Genomic DNA, 26,123 nt, shown 5'->3' with positions numbered 1-26,123 from the left:
CTGCTGTGCTCAAATTATAAATAAAACTCCCCTTTGGCAGAGGCAAGGTGTAGCAACAGGTTTGTTTCATTTTTTTCCGATTGCTGCCAAGGGTGGCTGATGAATTTATATTGGCTGGTTCTAGCTCAGGTTCAACAACCACAGCATGGCCCCTGGAGCCACCTCCGTCCAGTGACAACGGGCTGGCTCACCACCCTTTCTACACTTGCACAATGTAATCCCTTGGGCACATTAGCACTAGACTCAACACTTCGTTGAATAACATTTTCAATATTGTGTCCCCGAAGGGGCTGTGGGGGCCTATGCAGTAGCTAGGGTAACTGCGAGCACTTGAGACCATGTGGGGAAAAACTCAGAGCCATGGTTTGACAACTCTCCCCCACATCCTTCCCTCCCCCTTCAACAGTCTGCAGGAAGACACATTGATAGAATGTCAACCTTATGAACTACAGCTCTCTCGGGCAATACAAAGGAAAAAAAAAGTATTTCCGGAAACGCTTGCTCAAATGACCCCCAAATTTGGATCACTAATCCTAGAATCTCAGGGTTGGATGGGACCTCAGGAGGTCATCTAGTCCAACCCCTTGCACAAAGCAGGACCAGCCAGGGCTTTGTCAAGCCTGATCTTAAAAACCTCTAAGGAAGGAGATTCCACCACGTCCCTAGATAACCCATTCCAGTGCTTCACCACCCTCCTAGTGAAAAAGTTTTTCCTAATAGCCAATCTAAACCTTCCCCACTGCAACTTGAGACCATTACGCCTTGTTCTGTCATCTGGTACCACTGAGAACAGTCTAGATTCATCTTCTTTGGAACTCCCTTTCAGGTAGTTGAAAGCTAATCCTAGCCCACAAACTCATGAGGCACCCCAAATTGCACTCCGAGCTAAGTAAGCAAGCCAATTTTAGAGCACTCAGAAGAGTTGACTTTTAAACAGAAAGGGTGCCCACAGCTTAACTATAGTGGAGCTGACACTCCCCTCCACTCAAGAGACCAGTGAGGCTTTCTGTTCTATTCAGCAATGAGGAAATGCTTTTATTACAGCTTTTATGTGCTCGAGAGAGATTTTTTTCTGATTAACAACTGCCTCTTTACAGTGCCCCCAGCTTAGTCTCCCCACTTAAGCGCTTCCCTAAAGCTCCAGTTACCTGGCTAGGAAACCTGATAAAACATGCTTATGGATCAATAACTTGCTTGCCTTATTGGTATCTAGTTACTGCTTCCCTCCCATTTGTGCGTCTCATCGACCTACTGTGTCTTGCCCTAACCTAGAGTCTAAAATCTTTGGTGCAAATCTTTTTATTCATGGCTGTATATAGCCCAGCACAATGAGGCCCCAATCATGATTGTAGTCCTCCTGGGCCCCAAACAATAAAAAATCCAGCTAGATACACAGCCAAAATAATACTGCGTAGTGACGCACTCCACTGACCAAATCCAAGTCAGACTACTAGAGGCTTTAGCATTCTCAGTCAAATGGGCTAAGGGCAAACCCAACTGTGAGTGGAAAGCATCATAATTGCATCTCAAAAAGTTATAGCAAAAATTTTTTAAGTACATCAGAAGCAAGAAGTCTGCTAAACAACCCGTGGGGCCAGTGGACAATCGAGATGATAAAGGAACATTCAAGGACCATAAGGCCATTGCGGCGAAACAATGAATTCTTTGCATCGGTCTTCATGGCTGAGGATGTGAGGGAGATTCCCACACCTGACCCATTCTGTTTAGGCGACAAATCTGAGGAACTGTTCCAGATTCAGGTGTCATTAGATGAAGTTTTGGAACAAATTGATAAATAGTAATAAATCACCAGAACCAGATGTTATTCATCCAAGAGTTCTGAAGGAACTCAAATGTGATATTGCAGAACTACTAACTGTGGTATGTAACCTATCATTTAAATCACCTTCTGTACCAAATGATTGGAGGATAGCTAATGTGCCACCAATTTTTAAAAAGGGCTCCAGAGGTGATCCGGGCAATTATAGGCCAGTAAACCTGACTTCAGTACCAGACAACCTCGTTGAAACTATGGCAAAGAACAAAAGTGTCAAACACATAGATGTACATAATTTGTTGGGGCTGAATCAACATGGTATTTGAAAGGGAAATCATGCCTCACCAATATACTAGAATTCTTTGGGGGAGCAGGGGGGAACAAGCATCTGGTACTCCTGAGGGCATTCTGCGCCAAAAAAAATTAAAAATTCTGCACCCAATGGTTTGAAAGTCTGCAAAATTCTGCAAATTTTATTTGTCAAATAAATGTGGAGGCTCCAGCATGGCATTGGGGAGCACAGGCCACTGGCTGCACAGAGGTGGGAGATCACTGTGCAGCTCCCACCAGCACACAGAGTCAGCGGTGAGGCTGCACTCAATCCTGACATACTACAAGGACCAGACCTGCTCCAAAACACCCCAAGGCCCTGCCCCTCTGTGCACCAGGTGTGAGCAGGCAGGCTCAGCAAGGCAGGATCCAAGTGTGGGTTGAGAGGGTTCTGTGTGGGGCAATCTGAGTGCAGGTGGCTCAGTGGGGGAACCAGGTGCGGGGTGGGGGGGATCTGGATGCACAGGGGCTTGTTGGGGGGTTCTGGGTGCAATTGTAATGGGACTCTGCAGCGGTGTCCAAGTGAAGGTGCTTGGGGCTAGGAGGCGGTGCAGGGGGGAGATAGAGCGCAGCAGGGTGTATGGGTGTGGGGGGGTCCAGATGCAGCTGGTTGGGCTTGGGGGGGTGTGCTGATCCATGTGGCTAGTCGGGGTGATCCAGGTGCAGGGGGAGTGGGGCTCAGTGGGAGGGGGGTCTGAGTGCAGGGGGGGTGAGACTCAGCAGGAGGCTCTGGGTATGAGGGGTTCTGGATGCACAGGGATTGAGTGGATGAGGGAGCAGCTCCCTGAACAGGGATACCTTCCCCTACAGCTGAGGAGTGATGGGTGCAGGAAGCGGGGAGGGGCAGGAGGGAGGGGGAGAAGGAGTTTGCAGAGCTTCCTTCAGCTGAGGGAGAAATCTGGGGATAGGCCTGACCCGGCCCCGGATGCCATGCAAGGGAAGAGGAAGTCCCGTCGTCCCCAGCCCAGTCGGGACGAGCAGCTGAGCCCGACACAAGGTAGGAGTCACCAGCTGGGTCTTCCCCAGTCCAGCCTCCTGCCCCACAGTGATTTACCTCTCTGCCAGCTGCCCTGGGTCCCCGGAACATACTGCTAGGGAGGGTTGCATTACCACTCCTGAGGTTTCCCTTTGCTTCCCCATCAGAAAGTCATTATTCTGTGGGGAAGCAAAGAAATCTGCGAGGGACATAAATTCTGCTAATGCGCAGTGGTGCAGAATTCCCCCAGGAGTAATGTGGACAAGGGGGAATCCCGTGGATATAGTGTACTTAGATTTTCAGAAAGCCTTTGACAAGGTCCCTATCCAAAGGCTCTTAAGCAAAGTAAGCTGCCATGGGATAATTGGGAAAGTCCTCTCATGGATTGGTAACTGGTTAAAAAGATAGGAAACAAAGGGTAGGAATAAAAGGTCAGTTTTCAGAATGGAGAGAGGTAAATAGTGGTGGCCCCCAGCTGTCTGTACTGGGAGCAGTCCATATTCATAAATGATCTGGAAAAAGGGGTAAACTGTGAGGTGGCAAAATTTGCAGATGATACAAAACTACTCAAGATAGTGAAGTCCAAAGCAGACTGCAAAGAGCTACAAAGGGATCTCATAAAACTGGGTGACTGGGCAACAAAAATGGCAGATGAAATTCAATGTTGATAAATGCAAAGTAATGCACATTGGAAAACATAATCCTAACTATACATATAAAATGATGGGGGTCTAAATTAGCTGTTACTACTCAAGAAAGATCTTGGAGTATTGTGGATAGTTCTCTGAAAACCTCCACTCAATGAGCAGCGGAGGTCAAAAAAGTGAACAGAATGTTGGGAATCATTAAGAAAGGGATAGATGAGACAGAATATCATACTGCCTGTATATAAATCCATGGTATGCCCACATCTTGAATACTGCATGCAGATGTGGTCGCCCCATCTCAAAAAAATATATATTGGAATTGGAAAAGGTTCAGAAAAGGGCAACAAAAATTATTAGGGGTATGGAACAGCTTCCGTATGAGGAGAGATTAATAAGACTGGAACTTTTCAGCTTGGAAAAGAGATGACTGAGATCTATAAAATCATGACTGGTGTGGAGAAAGTAAAGAAGTGTTATTTACTCCTTCTCATAACACAAGACCTAGGGGTCACCAAATGAAATTAATAGGCGGCACCTTTAAAACAAACAAAAGGAAGTATTTCTTCACACAACGCACAGTCAACCTGTGGAACTCTTTGCCAGAGGATGCTGTGAAGGCCAAGACTATAACAAGGTTCAAAAAAGAACTAGATAAGTTCATGGAGGATAGGTCCATCAATGGCTATTAACCAGGATGGGCAGGGATGATGTCCCTAGCTTCTGTTTGCCAGAAGCTGGGAATGGGCAACAGGGAATGGATCACTGGATGATTACTTGTTCTTTCCCTCTGGGGCATCTGGCATTGGCCACTAACAGAAGACAGGATCCTGGGCTAGATGGACCTTTGGTCTGACCCAGTATGGCTGTTCTTATGTTCTACTTGAGAAAACATCATACCCCAAATTCTGAAAACAAACAGTGCCTTTCTTCTTCATTCTGGGAGTCTTGTCTATTTGGCCTAGAAGCTCTTGAGGCCAGTTGTCTTTTGCTGGCTGTTTAGAAACTCTAGCACAATACGCACATTGCTACCACTGTAATAATGCTAATAGTCGCAAGTATAAACGATAATGTGAGACGAGATGCCCCGTCACCTTTGCCTCTCTCAGTCAAGGCAAAGGGCACAGAGCTCACCCACCTGTAGCAGAACCTAGTTCACAAGAACAAACAGAGTGAAATTCCAATGCCCTCTCAGTACTGAGCAGAGAAATAAACCAATTAATTGTGCAACCAAGAAAAATCTTATGGAGATGTCCTATCTCCTAGAACTGGAAGGGACCTTGAAAGGTCATTGAGTCCAGCCCCCTGCCTTCAGTAGGCAGGACCAAGTACTGATTTTGCCCCAGATCCCTAAGTGGCCCCCTCAAGGATTGAACTCACAACCCTGGGTTTAGCAGGCCAATGCTCAAACCACTGAGCTATCCATCCCCCCAAGGGTAACATTTTCCTCATACTCAGGACTGAATAGTGCCCACCCACCTGGACTGTATCCTACCATGGCCTCAAACTGTGGGATTTTCCCATTACTGGAAACAAATCAAAGTTTCTCATCGCTCCAGCTTTCTGTTTGCTGCAGACCTTTTCCTTAACACTATGGATGTGTCGACACTGCAATTAAACACCCATGGCTGGCTCATGCCAGCTGATGCAGCCATTCCCTGTCTCTATTCAAGCCTAACTTGGTGTCTAATTTGCATATTAATTCAAGTTCAGCAGTTTCTCATTGGAGTCTGTTTTTGACGCTTTTCTGGAATGGCTGAGCCATTACACACATTTAATCTATTTCCCCATGTTAAGTATTTTCACACCTCTTGCCAAACTGTCTGTAATGGGCTATCTTGATTATCACTACAAAAGCTTTTTGTCTTAATTAATTATCCTCTTAGAGTTGGTAGCACAACTCCCACCTTTTCATGTTCTCTGTATATCTCCTTACTATATGTTCCATTCTATGCATCTGATGAAGTGGGCTGTAGCCCACGAAAGTTTATGCTCAAATAAATTTGTTAGTCTCTAAGGTGCCACAAGTACTCCTGTTCTTTTTGCAGATACAGACTAACATGGCTGCTACTCTGAAACCTGTCAGAATGGAATAGGTTTCATTAATAAATAGGGCTGTCAATTAATCGCAGTTAGCGCAAGCAATTAACGCAAAAGAAAATTAACTCGATTAAAAAAATTAATGATTAATCATGAGTTAAAAAATTAATCGCAGTTTTAATCGCACTGTTAAACAATAATAGAATACCAATTTAAATTTATTATAAATATTTTTGTATTTTTTCCTATATTTTCAAATATATTGACTTCAATTACAACACAGAATACAAAGTGTACAGTGCTCACTTTAATCAAATAATATACAAATATCTGCACTGTAAAAAAGATAAAAGAAATAGTATTTTTCAATTCACCTGATATAAGTACTGTAATGCAATCTTTTTATCATGAAAGCACAACTTACAAATGTAGAATTATGTAAAATAAATAAATAAATAACGGCACTCAAAAATAAAACAATGTAAAAACTTTAGCGCCGACAAGTCCACTCAGTCCTACTTCTTGTTCAGCCAATCACTAAGACAAGTTTGTTTACATTTACGGGAGATAATGCTGCCTGCTACTTATTTACAATGTCACCTGAAAGTGAGAACAGGTGTTCGCATGGCACTGTTGTAGCCGCTGTTGCAAGGTATTTACATGCCAGATATGCTAAACATTTGTATGCCCTTTCATGCTTCGACCTGTAGATTGCAAATATTTGTAATAAAAAATAATATAAAGTTAGCACTGTACACTTTGTATTCTGTGTTATAATTGAATATATTTGAAAATGTAGAAAATCATCCAAAAATATTTATAACAAATTTAAATTGGTTTTCTGCTACTGTTTAACAGTGCAATTAAAATCCCGATTAATTTTTTAAATCTCACAAGTAATCCCGATTAATTTTTTAAATCTCACAAGTAATCCCGATTAATTTTTTTAATCATTTGACATCCCTATTAATAAGCCTTCCCCATAGTGAAGTTTGCATTTGATCTGATATCCCACAAAACAAATGCCTTTTTATTAGTGGAACCCTCAGCACTGAAGAGGGTTAATTTTCTCTTCTAATGAAGGGAATGGATCAAAATCCTCCAGTTCTGTCTCTGCCACTACCAGGCACAGATATAGAGTTTGATTCTCATTTAAATCTGATGCAGTCTGATGTGTGCCTTGCCTTTCATTTGTATTTTTTCCTTTTAATTTCCTGCTGTTACTGCAGACCAACTGCTCTTCCCTACTCAGTCACTGGAAAGTTCAAAATATCTGTCTTGTATACCTATTAAGAGAATCACTCAGATGTTTAATCCTTACAGAAAGCTACAAAAATAACCACAGTATGAACTTTATTACCTAGCAAACACAGGAGTTCCCATGCTGCAAATAGTAAAAGTTCATTTGGTCAGAGATTTGCTTCCAAGTGTGCTTGGGGGACTGATATTTAATAATGTAACAATCTCTCCGATGATTTAGCAATTCAAACTGCTGACCAGAGGTGCTGAGAACAATAAACCACCAAGGGAGGGATAGCTCAGTGGTTTGAGCATTGGCCTCCTAAACCCAGGGTTGTGAGTTCAATTCTTGAGGAGGCCATTTAGGAATCTGGGCCAAAATCTGTCTGGAGATTGGTCCTCCTTTGAGCAGGGGGTTGGACTAGATGACCTTCTGAGATCCCTTCCAACCCTGGTATACTATGATCTTCTAGTTTGAACTAAAACTGCTCTTTGGAGGAAGAAGAGAGATTAAAAGTATCCAGAATAATCTATTTATAGGTCATCTTTACCCTAGGTAATAGCTTAATCTCAGCATCTGATATAATCACTTGTCCAATTAGCACAATGGCCTTTGCCTGAGAAGCAGGATATATTATTTGCATTTCATCAGAGTTTAAACAGCATCCATTACTAGACACTTGAAAAGGGACGGACCTACCTTTGGGTTTCCACAATGATCACATTTTGCATATTTAGCTGGAAAAGAGAAACAAATTTGGTCGATGAGTATCCCAGACAGTGAATGACATCCAAAGGAGAACAGCAAATTCAGTGCTCCCGGGTGACCAACCTTTGCAGCCAGAAGGTGCAATTTTTTGGAGCAATATTTTACACACACACAAAAATTAAAAGGGATTAAGAGATTTTGCTGAAGTTTTAAAAAAAATTCTCTGAACTGAGACTAAACATAGAAATATCAGTCCCAATGAATTTGTTTGAGAAAGTTATAAAACAAGTTGGGGAGAGAAGAAAGGGGAGCTGTTTAAAATAGGCACTGCATTTCAACATTACACAATAGTGAATGCAGCTGTTATAACAGAGTTTATAAAGCACTCCGAGATGAAAGACCTGATTTCACTGTGAAACTGGTGATAATCTGCCCCTTTCACAATGAATTCCCCTCTTCCTGGTCAACTCCACTTAGACTGAGTTTCCTGTTCCCAAGGTTTCCCAAGCCCCCTTTCTGCTCTAATTGTAGGAAATTTTCCCCAATTGCATAATGGGAATAAAGAGGAGAAGGTAGAGGTGGCTTTATACTAAAAGATAATGCTAGCAGCCTTCCCCCTTCCTTGTGCCGATCAGGATTAGGACAGGTTCTCTTACGTTTCAAAGACGGATCAAAGCGTTTATTTGGATTTCTCAATTTTTTCTTTTGTTTATTCTTTGAGAGAATATCAGTGTTTCCATCATCCTCATCCTCCAGGGCTCGTTTCCCTCGCATGCCTCCTTCACTCCCACTGGTTCCATTTTCCTTGCACATCTCCTTTGGCCTGAAATGGTTGAACATCATTGTAAATTAACAGAAGGGGGGACAACTGGGTGTTCCTTTGCTAACAGTGCTTTTACAGAAGCCTAGGCAAAATGCATTGTCTATCATGGCTGTCACAGGTGAGACACAGCCCTTAAAAGCATGGAAGAAAAGCTCAAATATTAGGGATTTTATAGAATAGCTCAGAGTTCTAAGGCTGCTATTAAAGCAAAAAGGCAGGAAAGCAGTATCCAGTGCATGGTGGGCAGCTAAATTAGTCAGTTCCATAAAAAGCTTTTTGTTCCCAGGGTAAATGTTTGTATTGAAATTCTCAGTCAGATAGTCTTCTCCTGCAACCCAAGTTTTCCCCCTAGGTAGGTCGTGCTAGCAGTTTAAAAAGATCTCATGCAAAACACACAATCATCTCTGATATTAAGGGCATTCAGTCCCCATCTCTACTCCACTGGCAGATATAGGTAACAGATTAATGCTGCCTGTAACTACAGCACATTGTCAAGTAGCAGTATTTGCTTCACATGCTGGTCCCTATTCTAAGCTTTATTTGATCTATTTTATTTTTTACTTTCTAGAGGTAGATAATAAACTTGAGGAAGGAATCAAAAGGGGAAGATAACTTTTTGTGAATTACTCCTCCCCCCAAATACCTTGCTTTGTTCATTGAAACGTTATTTTTAAAAACTATCCAGTCTTTGTTTTTTATAAACAATCTTTCAGGGCATGAAAACTGGAAACGGGTATTCTGAGGTGGTGGCACGCATGCATCCTGTCCAGTAAGTTCTCCTAGGGGCAGTGCTAGAGTAGGCAACTTACCCTGGCCTGACATATGGCTGACAGATCCAATGGAAGAAAGGCAATCCTCCCTTCGGCTTCTCTCCTTCTTTCTGATTAGCTATTTCCTCCTGCAGGATACAGTTACAACCAATGATACCTATTCAATTTGCCTAGATGCACCCATGTCATTACTACCTTAAATTCCTGGAAAGGCACACAAAAATTAAATTAAATTTACACACACCGACAGTTACAAATGAAAAAATCCACCCTCAGATAAAGCTATGGAAAAAACATAGCAGATCTAAACACTAAAGAAAGAAATTTGAATGGGAGGGGCCAGTACAACATTTAGCTAGCCAGGCAGTGATGTTGGTAGGTTACAAAGTTCCAAGACTGCACGAACACAGATCAAGTGCATGTGACACCAGCAGGTTCCCTCCAAGTAGGGTCAGTGTTACTCCAGCAGTTAAGGCCCACGTTGGTACCTGGCATCGTAGCTTCAGGTCTCTGTTGACATCTGCAATGCCCTCTAGTGTCTTCGCTTTTGCCAGTTCTTCACGAAGCTGCTGGTAAACCTGCAGCCTGAGACAAATCCCAAACATCCAGTTACTTTCATTTACCATTTCTAAATTGTGAGACTGAACAATTCCTTTATGAGCTTTTTGTAGCTTTATCTTGATGCATTTGCCAATTGCCAAGAGTTTAGCTGTTTCATTCTTCAAATACTAACTTCTCTGACTTGGTTCTGCACTTAGGTCAGAATGTGAACTCTGTAGTTACCATGCTCATTTACACAAAAGAAGACTGAAGTCTTAACATTATTAGGAATATCATATCAGTGGCTGGATATCTATAATCAGAGATTTCATGAGGCTAATTATGTCTGCTGGCACCCAGAGTGAAGGGGCAAGCAGGTACTTCTCCAGTTTCAGAGAGAGAAAGAATGAATCAGTTTCCCAGGGATATCTGTGAAGGTTAAAGGCCTCAGAAAACATCTTTCTCTCCATACAGAGCCAAGAGAGGCTAATCTAGCACCAGCAAGATTGGCCAACCTTCTCCCAAAAGGCAAAGTACTTCTATGCAAGGTGAACGCTCAAAACATCCTCACATCTTCTTGTCAAACTGTCTTAAATGGGCTATCTTGATTATCACTACAAAAGTTTTTTTTCTCCTGCTGACAATAGCTCATCTTAATTAATTAGCCTCTTAGAGTTGGTTGGGCAACTCCCACCTTTTCATGTTCTCTGTACGTATATATATCTCCTCACTATATGTTCCATTCTATGCAACCGATGAAGGAGGCTGTAGCCCACAAAAGTTTATGCTCAAATAAATTTGTTAGTCTCTAAGGTGCCACAGGTACTCCTGTTCTTTTTGCGGATACAGACTAACACGGCTGCTACTCTGAAACCTCTCAAAACACTATAGCACTGTGGAGATACTCACGTGTGATGCCAGAGCTTGAAGAGATGAGCTCTGACATAAGACAGTGGGCAAGGATATTGGTGCACTATCTCCAGGTACTCCTCAGTCATCTCCCATACCACAGGATTTCGGCCCTCAAACAGAGCTGGGTTATGAAGATTACCCTCTGGGGAATAACAAAGAGGAATTCTAAAAATTTCATTTCAGGGTAAAGCAGGTGGCACAACGTCTTGTGTCCATGAGCTGGACCACCTGTGTCCTGCCCTGGCCTGACCACCCAGGAAGGACCATTAGATCAGCAGGTCTGACCTCTTGTATAACATAGGCCAATACATTTCACTCAGTTACCCCTGTATTGAGTCCAATAACTTGTGTTTGGCTAAAGCATCTCCCATGAAGGTATCCAGTCTTGATATGAAGACATCAAGACCTGGAGAATCTACCATTTCTCTTGATAGTTCGTTCCAATGGTTAATCACTCTCACTGTTTAAAAATGTGTGCCTTATTTTTAATCTGAATTTGTCTGGTTTCAGTTTTGAGCCATTGGTCCTTGTTATGCCTTCTCCACTAGTTTAAAGAGCCTTTTAGTACTCAGTATTTCTCCCCTTAAGAAATGTAATTGAGTCCCCACTCAATCTTTTTTTTGATAAGCTTAACAGATTGAGCTTTTCAAGTCTCTCAATGCTTGGGATTGTCTGTTGCAAAGTCTATCTTGCAATTAGGTTCCTATGACATTTTTATAACAGGGGCCGGAGGTAGGAACAGGATTAGGGGGAGGAGAGAGAATTTCCCTCACAACACTTAGTCCAGTGGTTAGGGTACTCCTTTGGGATGTGGGAGACCCCCAGTTCAGGCCTCCCTCTATCTCAGGGGTAGAAGGGATTTGAACAGGACCTTCCACCTCTGAGGTGAGTGCCCTAGCCACTGGGCTATTGGACAGTCTGATGTGGGGCTCTCAATCTCTCCCATGGGGCCTGCTTCTGGGATTTAGGGACCTAAGTCCTTCTGTGAATCTAGGCCTTAGGTTTTTGTTGGGTTTTTTAACTGGTTTTGTAAAACAAACTAAATGTTTTGTTATTTCAACAATAGATTAAAATCCACAATAAACTAAATTATAAATGCTGCTTTCCAAATGGCATTAACAGTAGAGCATCTTACTTAGCAGTTTTGTAAAATCCAACCATATATATATAAATAAAAAAACCCCCTAAAGGACCTGATCCTGCAAACACTGAAGCAGGTAAATTACATTACTCACAAGACCAGTCCCATTGACTTTAATGAGACTACTCATATGCTTGAAGTTAAGCATGTGCATAAATGTTTAAAGCGTCAAGGGTTATAATTTTACTTTTATTAAAACCTTTTTCTTAATGATATAATATATGTCACCTCAAAACAAATTTGCTTCGGTATTAACAATAAGTTACTTAGACTCAAACATTAACAAAAAGTTACTGAAAACGTTTTTACACATCTAGCCAAAATTTTCAAACTAAGCGGCTAAAGTTCAGTTCCTAAACCCATAGTTCGGCAATTATGGGTGCGATTTTCAGAAGTACTTAAGTGACTTAGGAGGAGTTTGGTGTGGTCAAAGCATTTCAGCTGTCTTGACTTGTGGAAGTTCAATAGGTATCAGAAGGTTGTGCTTGTTGCAAATATAGTATGGACTATTTGTTTCTTAATTTTTTGTGTTTCAGTTTGTTTTTCCTCAGAGTAAGTAAGTTAATAAGGTCACAGACTGGTCTTTTTCAGCATAGATGAACACTCTTAAGGGTTGAGCTTCTTAGCAGAAAAAAAATGTAAAATCTGAAATTCTACTAATAATTAGGAAGCTAAAGAAACAAGTATAAAACATTCACTTTAGCAATTTAAGACAATAAAATGGGAAGTAAGAACTAGCAACATGTAAAAAACAAAATCTAATTTAAATTTTAAAATCAATTTAAATAAAATCATTAATTTTATCCACCCTGATCAGTAAATAACCCTTCACCTCACACATCTAAGTGGTGCTGTCTCAGAGGAAAGCCTTTGTTGGTTGTAGATGTACCAATAGTAATATGGTACTTTTAACGTTTGTAAAACACTTTGAAAATATAAAACATTGTAACTAATCAATCCTTACAAGCCAACATGAGGTAAGTATCATTATCCCACTGGTACTCAAGGGGAAACTGAAGCAGAGAAGATAAGTGACTTGCCCATTCTCAAATAAGGAGTCAATGACAGAGCCAGGATTGAAACTCGAGTACAATTTTCGCAAGCACCTCTGGGCTTGTCTACATGGTAAATCATGGGGATGTTAGTGTAAAATAGCTAGGGTGGGAATTTAAAACCACTAGCTATTTTGCACTAGCTCCCCACGTGACCACTCTTATTCTGTGCGAAGAATGCCTTTTTGGAGTTTTGGTTAAACCACTGCAAAAAGGCACTGTTCAGTCCAGCAGCAGAGAGTCCACCTGGGGAACAGCTATTCTGTACTAGCTATTCTGGGCTTCCTTCCCTGTAGACAAGCCCAAAGTCCCATTTTCAAAAGTGAGTTAGGCACTTAGAAGCCTAAGTACCACTGACTTAGGCTCCAAAGGCCCAGACTTCAATGGCAGTTCAGTACGTAAATACCTATGAGGTTCTGGGTCTAAGTGCCCAAATCACTTTTGAAAATTGGACTTAGGCATCTAAGTCATTTCGATGCTTTTGAAAATTTTACCCTCTGTTAAATCATGCTGCTTTAATGGAAGTCATAAAATAATCCAACAGACAGTGCCAAGTATTTGGAACGGGCTGCTCTTTCTAAAGGAGGAAGCAAGCATTCAGGTAAGAAGTAAGATGCCAGCAGGACAATGAGTATTATAGTGAAGGAACCTAATGCTGCCCCTGTCTTAAACAATACCCTAAAGACCTTCTGTTTGCAACAATGCCAAACACCAACCAGTAGCCACAGAGTCACTCAACAGACAAAAACCAAAGGCCCAGAACAAGTCTTCTCTTCTGACACTTCCCACCTCAACCCTCTGGAAACCATACATCAAAACCTTTATGTACTGATTTGTCTGGATGACAGAGTGACAGATATAATGGACACTTGGAAGATCCAAAGATTATCAACTTTATAAATGTTATATATATGTTGATGGACTAGGAAATGTATTCTGGCTCCAAGGGGATGTAACAGAGGAACCACAAACACTGGGGAATAATTAATGCACATACCTAGGCAAGTAACAAGCCTGCAGAAGCCTCACCTCCTGGGGAAATTGCATATATTAGTTTGACCTGGTTCAAGAGATCAAACAAAGAAATGAAAACTGTATAAGTGACCAGCCTGACATAGGGAAGGACCTATTTGACTCAAGACCTGACATGAAACTGTGACAAAGGGAGCCAGACCCTGCAGAAAGGGCCTGAAGTACTTTGTTCCTATCAGGGTCTCCATGTGGAAGATGGATGACTGCTTGATAAGCTAAGACCTCCATATGAGATTATTATTATTTTCAAGTTATTTTCTCTGTATGTTCTGAATAAATAATACTTTGCTTTATGTAGGCTGGTTCGTCCCTGATTAACTTGGTCATTGCCTCTGTGAGAACAGGACTGTAGGTGTTGAACTAAAAGCAGATCTGTGAAGGTCAACACACTGAATTGCCAGAGAAACTGCAGCCTAACTCCCCAGTCAAGAGGGTGAGAGTCACGGGAAACCATCCCGAGAAAGGTGGCAGCTAAAAGCCTGACACTTAAGTGTGGTGCCCTCACGGAGGCCACGAAGGGGTCAGAAGTGCAGTTACCTCAGGAACGGTGACAGATCGCTCCCTCCAAAGGCCAAAGCTCAGCACTAAGATAAAGTTCAGTCCATTTATGGACTATTGACTTCTGTTTATTTCATCCAAGTCTATTCCTATCTCTTTGAATGAAACAAGCAGTAGATCTTATTCATATGATCAAGAAGGTGCATACTGCAGCTTGATCAGCACATTGTGTTGCTTATAGTGCTAAAAACAGTGTCTGAACAATATCTTTTATATGAATCTGTTCTGGCCTCCCTTCTCTTCTTTCTTGTTCATAATTGTCACTAGTTATAGAAAATTGTCATAGAGTCATTCAATAACTTATGTCTAAAAGTGATCAGTATAAATGGCAACCACTTTATTTTTGATTCCTCAAATTCCGACCAGATTAATCAGTGAACAATTTAAGCAAAAGGCACTGTACTTAGGAGAAGATGCCCTAAAGAGCCAGATTGTTAAATGCACATTACAGAATACTTACCCATGTGTTGCCATGGGAAACAATAGTCAGACAGTTGATGGGACACAGTTACTGATACTTGCATTTCACATCCTCTGACAGATTACAGAACATTAACAGAAAAATTCACCATGGAACACTCTCTTGCAGGGTCAGGGTTTCACCCTAATGTCTCTGAACTATTCTAGGGCAATACAGCACTGAAAAGCTTGTGCTAACCAATTAAATTCAATAAAGTTTGAATCATCCACTCAATACTATTTGAAGTCCAGTACTGCAACTGTTATTCTACAGCGATTCCTGGTTTTAATAAGAGATGCCAGTATGAGGGAGATGCAGATGAAGAGCAGTCCTCTTTAAATCAAGGCCATTCAACCAACCACACTTGAGTCTGGCTTTAGTTTCTAATAGATTAGGCTAACATGGATCCATCAAGGGAATTCAGAAACAAAGTTATTATAGAAGAAAGTTCATTCTCCTTACCTGCACTCATCACACCATGCACTCCTGTCTTCTGCATACACTCTTCCACATCACTGAGGTACTGGATGTTTCCATTTGCAAACACAGGGATGCTCACAGCCTTCCTACACAAGTGAAGAGAACAATCACACAAAACAAAGAATCAGAAAACAGAAACCAACCTGCTCACAATGTGTTGAATGAATTAGAAACTTCTAATGCTATCACAAATCCCTGTTTCCCCTTTGATGCCCCTGCATCACGTTCTGGATCCAAACCTTACACTGAAACTGAATGTGTTTAGCCAGAAGCTTGTCTAACCCTTGGGTATGGGGTTAAGGGGACTATGCACACCGATGCACTCACATGTTGATATCTGTACAGGTGCACTTACCTCACAGCCTTAATATGCTCCCAGGATGCCACACCAGCAAGAGGTCCCTTCTGTTCCTTAGTGCGGCCATGGACTGTCAGTAGCTAGGATGCAAAGTTTCATTTAATTTTCAATGTACATGGATCATTAGAAACAAAAAAAAGCTACACCAGGAAATTTCCCCCTCTGCTCATGTACGGGGATGCCACAGAACTCCCAATGTTACCTCGACCACTGTGCGGACTCTGGACCCAGAAATGCCACCAGCTCACATACTGTGGCAAGGACGTGGGCATCTCTGAACTCTCCACTCCTTAACAAGGCACAGACATTTCCTGGGAGATTCTATAGCATTCCTGTATCCTCAGCTCTCTTACTGATTTGGTATTCACTTTGGAACAAATAACAAACATGGCTAAACCTGCTGCTTTTGGGCATAAGGCCAGGCCACCATCTGTTATATTATCTCGTTTTTGATGGTCCCTCCCAATTTGTACAATTTAACTGGAGTTAAATCCCAGGAAATCCTCCTATTTCTCATTTGTTACTGGCTGTGTCTGCTACAAGGTGTCCCTTCACAGACACATTGATTTCACACTTTCATGTTGCCTCCTACAGCGTTGTGCTTAGACTAGAATTCTCACTCCCAGTGAAGGAGGCAGCATGGTGCAACGGTTAGAGAAGGGCACTCCAACTTAGGAGACTCAGGTTCTATTGCTGACTCTGCTATTGACTCTGCTGTGTATGACAATGAATAAGTCACAACTCTCTATGTCATTTTCTCCATCTGCAAATTAATATAACCTATCACTTTCCACAAAACACAGAGATCTTTGGATGAAGGTGCTTTATAAAGATATTTATGTCTAATGCAATAGTATTGAAAGCAGCTGCCTCCTTACCTGGCAGCCAGCCTTCTCCAGCAACTGTGCATACTTCACTGTCTTGTCAATTTCTGGGAAAACACGGATTTTGCATGTGATGGGAACAGAGAGCTTCTCATGAGCAAGCAAAACTGGGGAAGGATTGAAAAGACAGGTAAGTGGATTGCACAATGCTTTGAAGAGAGTCTATTCTCCCCAAGATCTGTGCTACAGAATGGCCTAACGAGCCAGTACTCCTGCGACAACTGTATTGTTTATACTTAAGGCTGTGAGTCTTTCACGGAGGTCACGGATTCCATGACTTTCTGGGACCTCTGGGACTTCTGCAGCAACTGGTGCGGTTGACCTCAGGGCCACCTGAGCAGCTGAGATAGCCCCAGGGCCAGCTGCTCTGGCTGCTGCTCGGGTGGCCCCAAGTAGTGGTCTGGGAGCAGCAGCGGCGGGGCCCCGGGCTGCCCTGCACCCCGGAGCAGCAGCCGCAGGAGATGCCCAGGCATTTATATAGTGCAAGTCATGGACAGGTCACAAGCCGTGACTTTTTGTTTGTTGCCCATGACCTGTCCATGACTTTTACTAAAAATACCTGTGACTAAATCATAGCCTTATTTATACTGCACTATCTGTATGTCTACACAGACTAGGGGAGTGGCAGCAAAGAGTGAAGTCAAAACCTGAACTGCAATAGGAAAGGCATCAAATGCTGAAAATTAATTTACTGCGCCTCCTCCTTCCTTTCCACTATATTAAGTCCTCATTCTCCTTATTTTCGAGGCCCTTAACAGCTCATTTTTCTTACTTATTCACTCTTTATTCTTATCAAGTCAACCCTTGTTCCTTCTGCTCTACCAACAATGCCAGCCTTGATCTCCATTTGTCTACCTCTCCCAAAAATGTCTCTGTTTCTTTCCATGCTATCCCTCATGCATGGAATGCCCCTCTGAACTGCCCTATAAAGTCACCATCCCCTTCTCAAGACTCACCTCTACCATGATGCTTGTGAGAAATTATCACCCTACTAATCATGGCTAAGTAGAGGGCCTGTTCAAGATAGCCAATACAGTCTGGGTCTTTTTTGTGTGTGTGGTCAGCCCCAGTGTGGGCTACCAGAATAAAAAATAAAATAAAATACCCACTAAATTTCCCCTATATTATGTCCCCACCCCACTCTCTCCCAAAGTGAGACCTCGGTTAATGAGGTCCCTTTTGGGGACTTACTCATTTTCTGGAGAAGAGCCCATTCCTCTTGCAAGAATGCTCCATAATGACCTGTAACAAAATAGCACATTATGGGCTGGCACAGACAGACAAAATTATGATCCTAAAGGGTTCTGTTTCACACACACACACACACACACACACACACACACTTCCACTCTTCTGCCCAAATTGGAAGTGCTAGATCATTCTGCTTCCCATGATACCCCAGATTCACAGATTAAACAATGAAACCCCACACCCTGCTCTCTCTAGTTCTCCTTAAGGCTGACCAATGTATTGACAGTTCAAAGGCCTATTTTCAGGGTTTTAGAACTGGTATGTAAAAATTCACTCTGGGTTTAAGGTTGGCAGAACTGAAGGGTCTATTGTCTGTGGATGCCAATATATGGGAGAGGGATAGCTCAGTGGTTTGAGAATTGGCCTGCTAAACCCAGGGTTGTGAGCTCAATCCTTGAGGGGACCACTTAGGGATCTAGGGCAAAAATCAGTACTTGGTCCTGCCTAGTAAAGGCAGGGGGCTGGACTTGATGACCTTCCAGCTCTATGAGATAAGTAGATCTCCATATTATTTTTTAACCCTTAAGAAACAACTTGTGCTCAGAAAATTGAACTGAGGAACAGATGATTAGCAAACTTTTGGTTCCTCCCTTTTCTTCTCAGCTAAAATGCCCTGACCTAGCCCAGAATTCCTGATATCTGTTTCTTTTTCCCCACAGATATCCCTGCAATCTCCTTAACCCTCCTGCAACTCTTTCATTTTCTTAGAAGTTAATGTGAATAAGCTCTGTATGTGCACTGGGGACACAGGAGACCCCAAATGTTGGCCTGCAAGAGATTATTTTAAAGCAAGTCTTAAGAAGTTTGACTGAATAATTAAAATCAAAATTTTCTAGTTTCTGATGGTGGAAGGTTTTATTAAACCCTTTTAAACACATCAAATGACACTTTTCGGATGGATATTCTGCACACAAAAGCTGGCTAGCAGTACTTTGTAGAACTACACTTCAAGCAACTAGTTTTAGCTTCAGTTACTTACAAGGTACCAAACCCAGTCCTGGTTAAAATGGGTGTAACTCTGCTGATTTCAACAGAATTGCCAGGCACATCAAGGCAGGATTTGGTCCACAGGATGTTGCACTGCCATAGGGTAAGTTTAGACGTGCAACATGTCATTGCTTTGTTCATTCAGAGCTCAGATTTGCACATACCTCTCTTTGCAATCATCTGAGGGCAACCCAAATTCAGGTCTATGGCATCACAATAATCCTGAGCCAACAGTGCAGCCTGGACAAACACTTCAGGGTCATTGGCACAGAACTGAGAAAGATGTACATAAGTAACAAGTTAGGCAAGGCTCAATTTCAAGTACTGACAAAATATTACTACCACTTATAAAGGACCCCATTGCTATAGTGTATGGATACAATTTATGGATCTTAGATTAGAGGCAGAGACTGATTCTCAAATTAAAGGAATATATAATCCTTGACATGCAACTGCTGCAGCGCCACAACTTTAAATAACTCCCCCCACCTCCAAAAAAGCTCCCCCCAAAAACCCACCAAAACTCAGAAAGCTTAGCATTCCAGAGCCAAAGTCAAAAGAAACCCTGGACAAAGTGATGCATTTTATAACACATTTTATATGTGCCAAGGCCAGGTGAGAATGGATTCCAAAGGAGAGGATTCACTATCCATAGCTACCTGAAATAAACAATTGAAGCATTCTGGATATACATAGGTGGTTAGCAGAAGAGAGGAAAAAAGGATGTCTCTGAGATAACTGGGTCCTGAGCCAATCAGGATTTTGTAGATACCAATCATCAACATTACTTTCCACAGGTGGATTGTTAACCAGTGCAGAATGTGGAGCACAGATACAATATGCTACTGGTCAATTGTTCACAGTCTCAGACTGAATTAGTATTTAACATCTACGAAATATCAATTCATCAAGAGCAAGTGTGTTTTCATGTTGTGTTGTTTTGTTAATGGGGACTCGGTCAGATAGTTTAGACTCCAAATTTAGTCATTTTAAACAGGTTTTACAAAGCCCAATGCTAATGACAAAAATGGTTTGATGATTAAAACTGAAAACAGACTAGTAAGGTTCATTGTCCAAAATGAATAAAATATAAAAACCAAACAAACAGCATAACAGGGGCTGTTAAGGGTAAAATGGCTCTGTATGGTAGTTTGGGTTCAGTCTCACCTGTGCCTGATTTACCTCCCAGGGCAGGCAACTGAGAACCAGGTCTGCTGGGAGATATAAAGACAGCCTGCAGTCAGTAGGAGGGTGAGCTGACAAAAGAAGCAGTATGATGGAAGGTACTGGAGTAATAAGGGTTGAGGAAGACTAGCTACAGCTCCCAGGCAAGTTAGCTCAGTAGGAAATAGTTTTGGGGACAAAGTGATCATAGAGATCAAAGCACTTGGCTGCTTCACTTATTAAGGTCTTGACAGTACGGCCTCGGGAATTGGGCTTGCTACACCCTGTGGTGTCACCTACTGAGGTGGGTCAGAAATCCCTCTACTGTAGAGGTAGGGGGGGAAGGACTGCTGAGCCCGGGGAAGGGGCTGAAGGAAGCTATGAGCTGGAGTAAGGTGTGATAATTATGGAGCCTAGGTGACTGGCTATGACCCAACAAGAGGCTATGTAGAAAACTTTTATACCCTAAAAAGGAGAAAACTGATCACTTAGCTAGACAAACGCAAAACACCAGAGCAGAGGTTTACAAACTGATATGTGACCTTTTTGGAGATGTTATTCTGTAACAAGGCAGTCTGTGCCCTTTAAAGAGTAGTAGGATCTGGAGTCAGTCAACCCCTGTTCATCATACGAGCCCTTTAAGGAAACAGCTATTCAAGGGTGCACCAGACTAGGTGGGGAAGGAGGCCAGGTGTTAATCAGGTACCTCCTTAACATGATAAAACCCAGCTGTTGGATAACTTGCAGGAGGAGAGAGTGGGCAGATAGCCCAGAAAGAGAGGATCCCTGGGATGGGACCCAGAAAGGATATTGGTGGGCTGGGGAAGCCCATATGAATCACAACCCCAAGAAGAAGGGTGGGGGACCTGAACCAAGGGAATGAAATGTGAGTTCAAGGACCAAGGGACACCCTGTGGAGCAGGGCTGGAACCTGGACATTGGTGGGCTGGGGAAGCCTGCTTGAATTGCAACACAGTCCCATCAAGGAGGGCTGTAGGATCCCTTTGCCAAAGGGGAAGGAGTTGAGTGCAGGGACCAGGGCAGAGACTCTCCAGAGAGGCCAGAAGCTTTAAGGGGACTAGTAGAGCTCCCTGGATTGGAGGGAACTGGGAACCTGAAGCCTTGTAACAAGGGTAAGTTGGAACTGAAGTTGCCTAGTGCCCAGGTAAGGCCTGAGAACCTATTTTCAATAGAAGACATAATGCCAGATAGTGTGTCAATAAAGGAAGAGTTGATTGAATGGTCACATGATGCTGGACTCTCTCAAATTTAACAGTGTGGTCAGGCAGCTTTTGGTTGAGCAGTAGAGAGGCGTTTATCCTTCTATAGGAATGAACTTTGAAACTTCTGATACCTTTCAGCACTACATATCTCTGTGAGACTGGCTTTTCTGCCCTGATTGCCATTAATAGCTAGTACAGGATGAACCTCAGGGCAGAACTGGACCTATGACTGAAGCAAACCAATATTTCATCTGACATAAAGCAACTGTGTTGTGTGAAGCAAGCACACCCGTCTCATCATAGTACTTTTTTAGTATTCAGTGCTACTCAATACTTTGTATTTTTCTTTATTTAAATTTTGTAAAAAGGCAAGCAAAGTGAACTTTGGCTCATGTTCAACAATTCTCCAAATAAGGATTAGGAGGAACTTCAACTTCAAGTTAGGTAAGTCAAATTCAAGCCATTGACTTAGTTCAGCAACAGACCAAAATATATTAAGATGTCACTTATGACACTTGTTTCTTGTAATTTGCGTAACAAAGGCAAATAATTGCTGCTGACTTTTGATTCACTATCTTAAAAACCTGAGATGCTTTCAAAGGATGTTGTAATCTAATATTTTAGGATTCCTTGAGTTTTTTACTATAGGAAAGCCCAAACCAGATGTACACAAAAAGGTGGTATTTCATACATGAGGTTTTTTTTTAAATAAGGATGAATCAAAATTAGGAACTACTGGGCTAGACCTCGGGACACCAAATTACCTGTCCAGCCAAGGAGGAAACTCAGCATACCTTAATGGGGAAGGTGTATCACTGCTGCTACAAGGGAAAGTTAAATTTTAAACATCCAATTTTAATTCTCAAGTTAATAAGGAAACTTTAAATAAGACCTAAGCTGACAGTCATCAAACAAATCCCAGATTCCCTCATTTCAGAAGGTTCTGTATACCTTTTCCCTGCTCTTACTTGTTTACATAGTCTCTCAAGAATACACTGCTCTGTTTATACCCTGAAAGTTCTTTCTTGGGGTGTCCTCCATTACTATCTCTTCATGGAATAGGCAAGACTCTAAGGGTGAGAATTCTTCTTACAGATAAGCTCAGTAATAATTTCAGGTATATGGCATGAGTTAATGTTTGTACAGCAATTCAAGTAAAGGGCTATAAATAAGTATTCTGGAGCAACATACTCTCCAAGTTATTTATATTATGGTAACTCCCAAAATATGCCATAAGAACATACACTAAGACAGGTACTAGCTCTACAGAGCTTAAACTGTAAAATTAAAATTCCTTTTAATGACTTTACCTGCACAATCAGTGGCCGATCCTCAGGGCACACATCACAGTATAAATTCTCTTTGCGGTAATTGGCATCTCTGACAAAGACCTGAGCATGCAGCATGGGTGTGTAACACAACTGGGCTCCATGGTGACGGCTCAATAGTCTCCAAGCTAGTTCGCTCTGATCCACCATAGGAGCAACTACATAGTGAGCACCTCTCAATGTCTCTCTCCAGAACTCAAACCCCTGGAGCTTTGGCATCTTACCCAGACTAAAAGGAAAGAGGGAAATACAGAAATAATTATTTTTTTCAAAGTGCAATTAATCATGAGCAGAGACACAAGAATCTGACAATCTTTTCCTAAATAAACAGTAACAAATATTTCTAGTGTCAGGTGAAGTGTGCAAAGAGAAGCCTGTCCCCTGCTGTACTTTTCTATAATATTTCTAAGGTGCCCACCACGAAGTGCACAGAGGGCTTGTTCAGTCCTGGTTGTGATAGCTACTGTACAAACAGCACCCACAAGATTCTCTCTTCTCCCCTCCCCCCCCCCCCCCCCCCAAAACAAAAAACACAAAACCCTCACCACCTGCCCACTTCATATTTCAGACTATTCGTCATGAGAGAAAGCTCTAAAGAGCTCTACTCAGGTTCTAGGAGGCAGCAAATTCCTGAACTACTTAAATCAAGCCAGATCTCTGGCACTTGGTAAATCTACCTGGATTTCACTGTACTTCAGCTTGGTGGTATTCTACCTAAAAGTGCATTACCCATATAAAGACTTCTGCCTTGCCTTTCAGGTAGATAAGAAATGCTGTGGTGGTGGCAGCAGCTTTAAAAAGTCAAACTGCAGAGGCACGTAGGAGTAAGTGAATTTGAGGTGAAAAGTCTATGACTATCCTGCCCTATGGCCAAATGTTACTGGCAGGAGAAGACTCCAGCCAGGAGCTTAGAATAAGAAAGTTCTGAAAAGTCCCGTGACTGCATATGAGAGTGAGGATGAAATCACAGGAATAAAACTTGTTTGCAGTGATGTTGTAACTGTGTGGATCCCAGAGTGAGAGATGTGGTAGGTGAGTTAATTGTCTCTTAGGAATAAAACTGTAACGCAGGATCAGGTGAGCCATGGTTAAAGAAAAATGAGAGCTAAAGAAAGAACTGCTTTGATCCTTTAAATTTGGTGTGGGTTAGACACTTCTTTGAAGCTTTAATTTCTATTAAAGAAACCTTTTAAAGTAGAGGGAGCTTCAACTCAGCAACATTAAAATCAACAGAAGGAGGGATTTGAGGTTATTATTTTTCATATTTGATTTTCTTGTGAGGTAGAAAACAGACTGTCACAACAGCAAAGAACATATCAGAAATGGTTTGGAATCCTCTGGCAGAACCCACATTCAAAGGACTAAATCGTTGATAGTAGTTAGTGTTTTACTATTTTATTTGCATAAACATAAAAAGCACTAAGCACCTTTCAGATCCATTAAATAAATAAAACAGCAGGCTCTCTTAAAACCAGGAAAAAATACACCTTTAAGTCAAGATCCTTATCCTCAACATCTGCCCTTCAGTCTTCCCTCCCCAAAACCCTCCAAAAATGATGGGTTGTGCAGCGGTGCCCATGAAGGCCAACAGATTCAGGTGATTTCGGACCAAGGGGTGGGGGGACGTGAATCAGAAAATCTGGGATCGCTCATGGACAATGTCCTGCCTTGAGCGCCAGCCGGAGCGCCTCCACCGACCCCAGTGGCAGCAGCAGTGAGAGAGTCTCTCGAGTAGGCAGCTCTTACGCCATTTAGGGCTTCCTAGGAGAACCGCGGTACCTACACCGTGGTAGGGCAGCTCGGCTGTGCTGCCAGGGGGCGTGGGAGCAATGCCCACACAGCCGCCTGGCACAGGTCCGGGACTGAGCCCCAGGCCCCCCAGCAGCTCCCGGACCGTGAATTCCCGTCTTCACCCCCGCTCCTTCGCTATCCCGTAGCAGCCCGGCCCCCCGGTCATCCCCCGCTCCCCGGGCATGGGGCGGGCCTACCTGCTCCCCGCCCAGCCGGACGCGCCTGTCAGTGCCGAGGCGGGCTCAGCACATCCGGCCGCGCCGCCCCGGCCGGGAAGCCAGCGGGGCCGCGCACAGGGGATGGGCGGTGCCTGCCGGGCCCGCACAGGGCTTCAGGCCGGTCGCAGGCGCCTATCCCGCCCCCACGGTACCTGCTCCCCGAGCCGCTCGGAGGCTGGAGCCGCCGCCTGCGGGCCGGGAGGGGGAGGCTCGGCCCCTGGCTGGGCGCTGAGGCGGCCGGACGGTGCCTCCGCCATCCCGCTCCGACCGGCTCCCCGGTGCTACAACGCACAGGCCCCCCCGAAACCGCGGCGCTGCCCGAAGGGGCCGCCAGGGGAGCCTTGAAATGGGGCCCCGCGAGAAGAGAAGGGGGGGCCCTGCCCCGCCTACCGAGGAGAGGGGATGCGGGTTCCTCCTCCCAGGCACCCCATGAGTGGGGGAGCGTCTGTCTGCCTCACGCAGGCGGTGGGCGGCGGGAAGCCGGTCCTTGCCTCACACGCCCTGGGGTGGTGGGGTGGTGGTTATGTATCTGGGATGGGATGGGGAGACCGGCTGCAGGGCTTGGCTTTGCAACACCCATCCCTGTGTGACTTTAGACAGGTCTACCCTGTACTTCAGTCCCCCTCTGAAATGGGGCCGCTGCCTTCCTGCCTCACCAGGGCGAGCGAGGCTCACCTCCACCAATGCTACTGCGGGGCGGATAGTGTGGGATGAGGGCCAGATCAGTAGCTAGCTAGAGGGGTTCTGTCACGCACCCCTAGGAGGGTATGGGTGGCGAAGGGGAGTCTCCCCTTCACACATATGGAGTGGGGAATGGTGAACACTGCCCTACTCCTTATTTGAAGGGACATTCTGAATTTGGTGCCTACAGGATGTGTTTTGTCCCATAATCTCACACTGATGGAGGCATAGGATCGTGTTCCTTGAGTTGCATGCTACGGGACCTAGCATTCAGCGGCAGTGCTAGTCCATTAGGAGCCCTAAGCAGGAATATTTTGTCATCCCCCTCTCCCCCACTGAAAAAGCAAATAGGGCCCGCTTGAGCTGCTCGGGGACCTAAGCAATTGCTTAGTCTGCTTATGCCTAGCACCAGGGCTGCTGGCACTTGCCCTCTGACTGCCATGACCAAACACTGTTGCTGAGATTGACAACTCATCTTCCTATCAAAGAGTCTAACAGAGGGTCTTGGCAGAGCTTCACACAACCGGGACATCAAGTCCCAGGCAGTCGTACCTGTCATCGTGCCCTTTTGGGGAAAAGTGGTATTATAGAGGATCAGCTGATTATTGCTTTCTTTTTGATGTGTGTATTGGTTTTGTTTTCACTCTCCAGCATCAGAAGCTGAATATTCTTTTTCTTGTTGATTAGGAGATAGGGCCCTAATTGTGCTCTGCAGTCATTGTTGAGAAGTCCCTAAGCACATATAATATTTGACT

At 43.4% G+C, this 26,123-nt stretch overlaps 1 protein-coding gene across 3 annotated transcripts in view; it reads right to left on the bottom strand.

The window, feature by feature from the left end:
* DUS1L (dihydrouridine synthase 1 like) overlaps positions 1-24,932 on the bottom strand; it is a 28,878-nt gene extending 3,946 nt beyond the window's left edge. The window contains exons 1-12 of one of the 3 annotated variants that reach the window (XM_024203172.1): positions 24,840-24,932; positions 22,661-22,907; positions 19,128-19,236; positions 17,917-17,967; positions 16,720-16,832; positions 15,839-15,921; positions 15,466-15,569; positions 10,758-10,902; positions 9,797-9,893; positions 9,348-9,436; positions 8,372-8,538; positions 7,707-7,744 (exon numbers count right to left, since the gene is read on the bottom strand). In XM_024203172.1, the coding sequence (XP_024058940.1) occupies positions 7,707-7,744; positions 8,372-8,538; positions 9,348-9,436; positions 9,797-9,893; positions 10,758-10,902; positions 15,466-15,569; positions 15,839-15,921; positions 16,720-16,832; positions 17,917-17,967; positions 19,128-19,236; positions 22,661-22,897 (1,233 nt within the window). In that variant the 5' untranslated portion in view covers positions 22,898-22,907; positions 24,840-24,932. Of the gene's footprint in view, positions 1-7,706; positions 7,745-8,371; positions 8,539-9,347; positions 9,437-9,796; positions 9,894-10,757; positions 10,903-15,465; positions 15,570-15,838; positions 15,922-16,719; positions 16,833-17,916; positions 17,968-19,127; positions 19,237-22,660; positions 22,908-24,666; positions 24,798-24,839 lie in introns of those variants that run through there. The other 2 variants (XM_029912217.1, XM_024203171.2) reach the window with 2 other exon arrangements.
* Between the last annotated feature and the right edge of the window lie 1,191 nt (positions 24,933-26,123).

This window comes from Terrapene carolina, unplaced genomic scaffold (genome assembly GCF_002925995.2).
Source record: "Terrapene carolina triunguis isolate 2854851 unplaced genomic scaffold, T_m_triunguis-2.0 Scaffold192, whole genome shotgun sequence".
Lineage (NCBI taxonomy): Eukaryota > Metazoa > Chordata > Testudines > Emydidae > Terrapene > Terrapene triunguis.
Note: the sequence above shows the minus strand (reverse complement) of the source record. Positions and strands in the feature narration are given on the sequence as shown.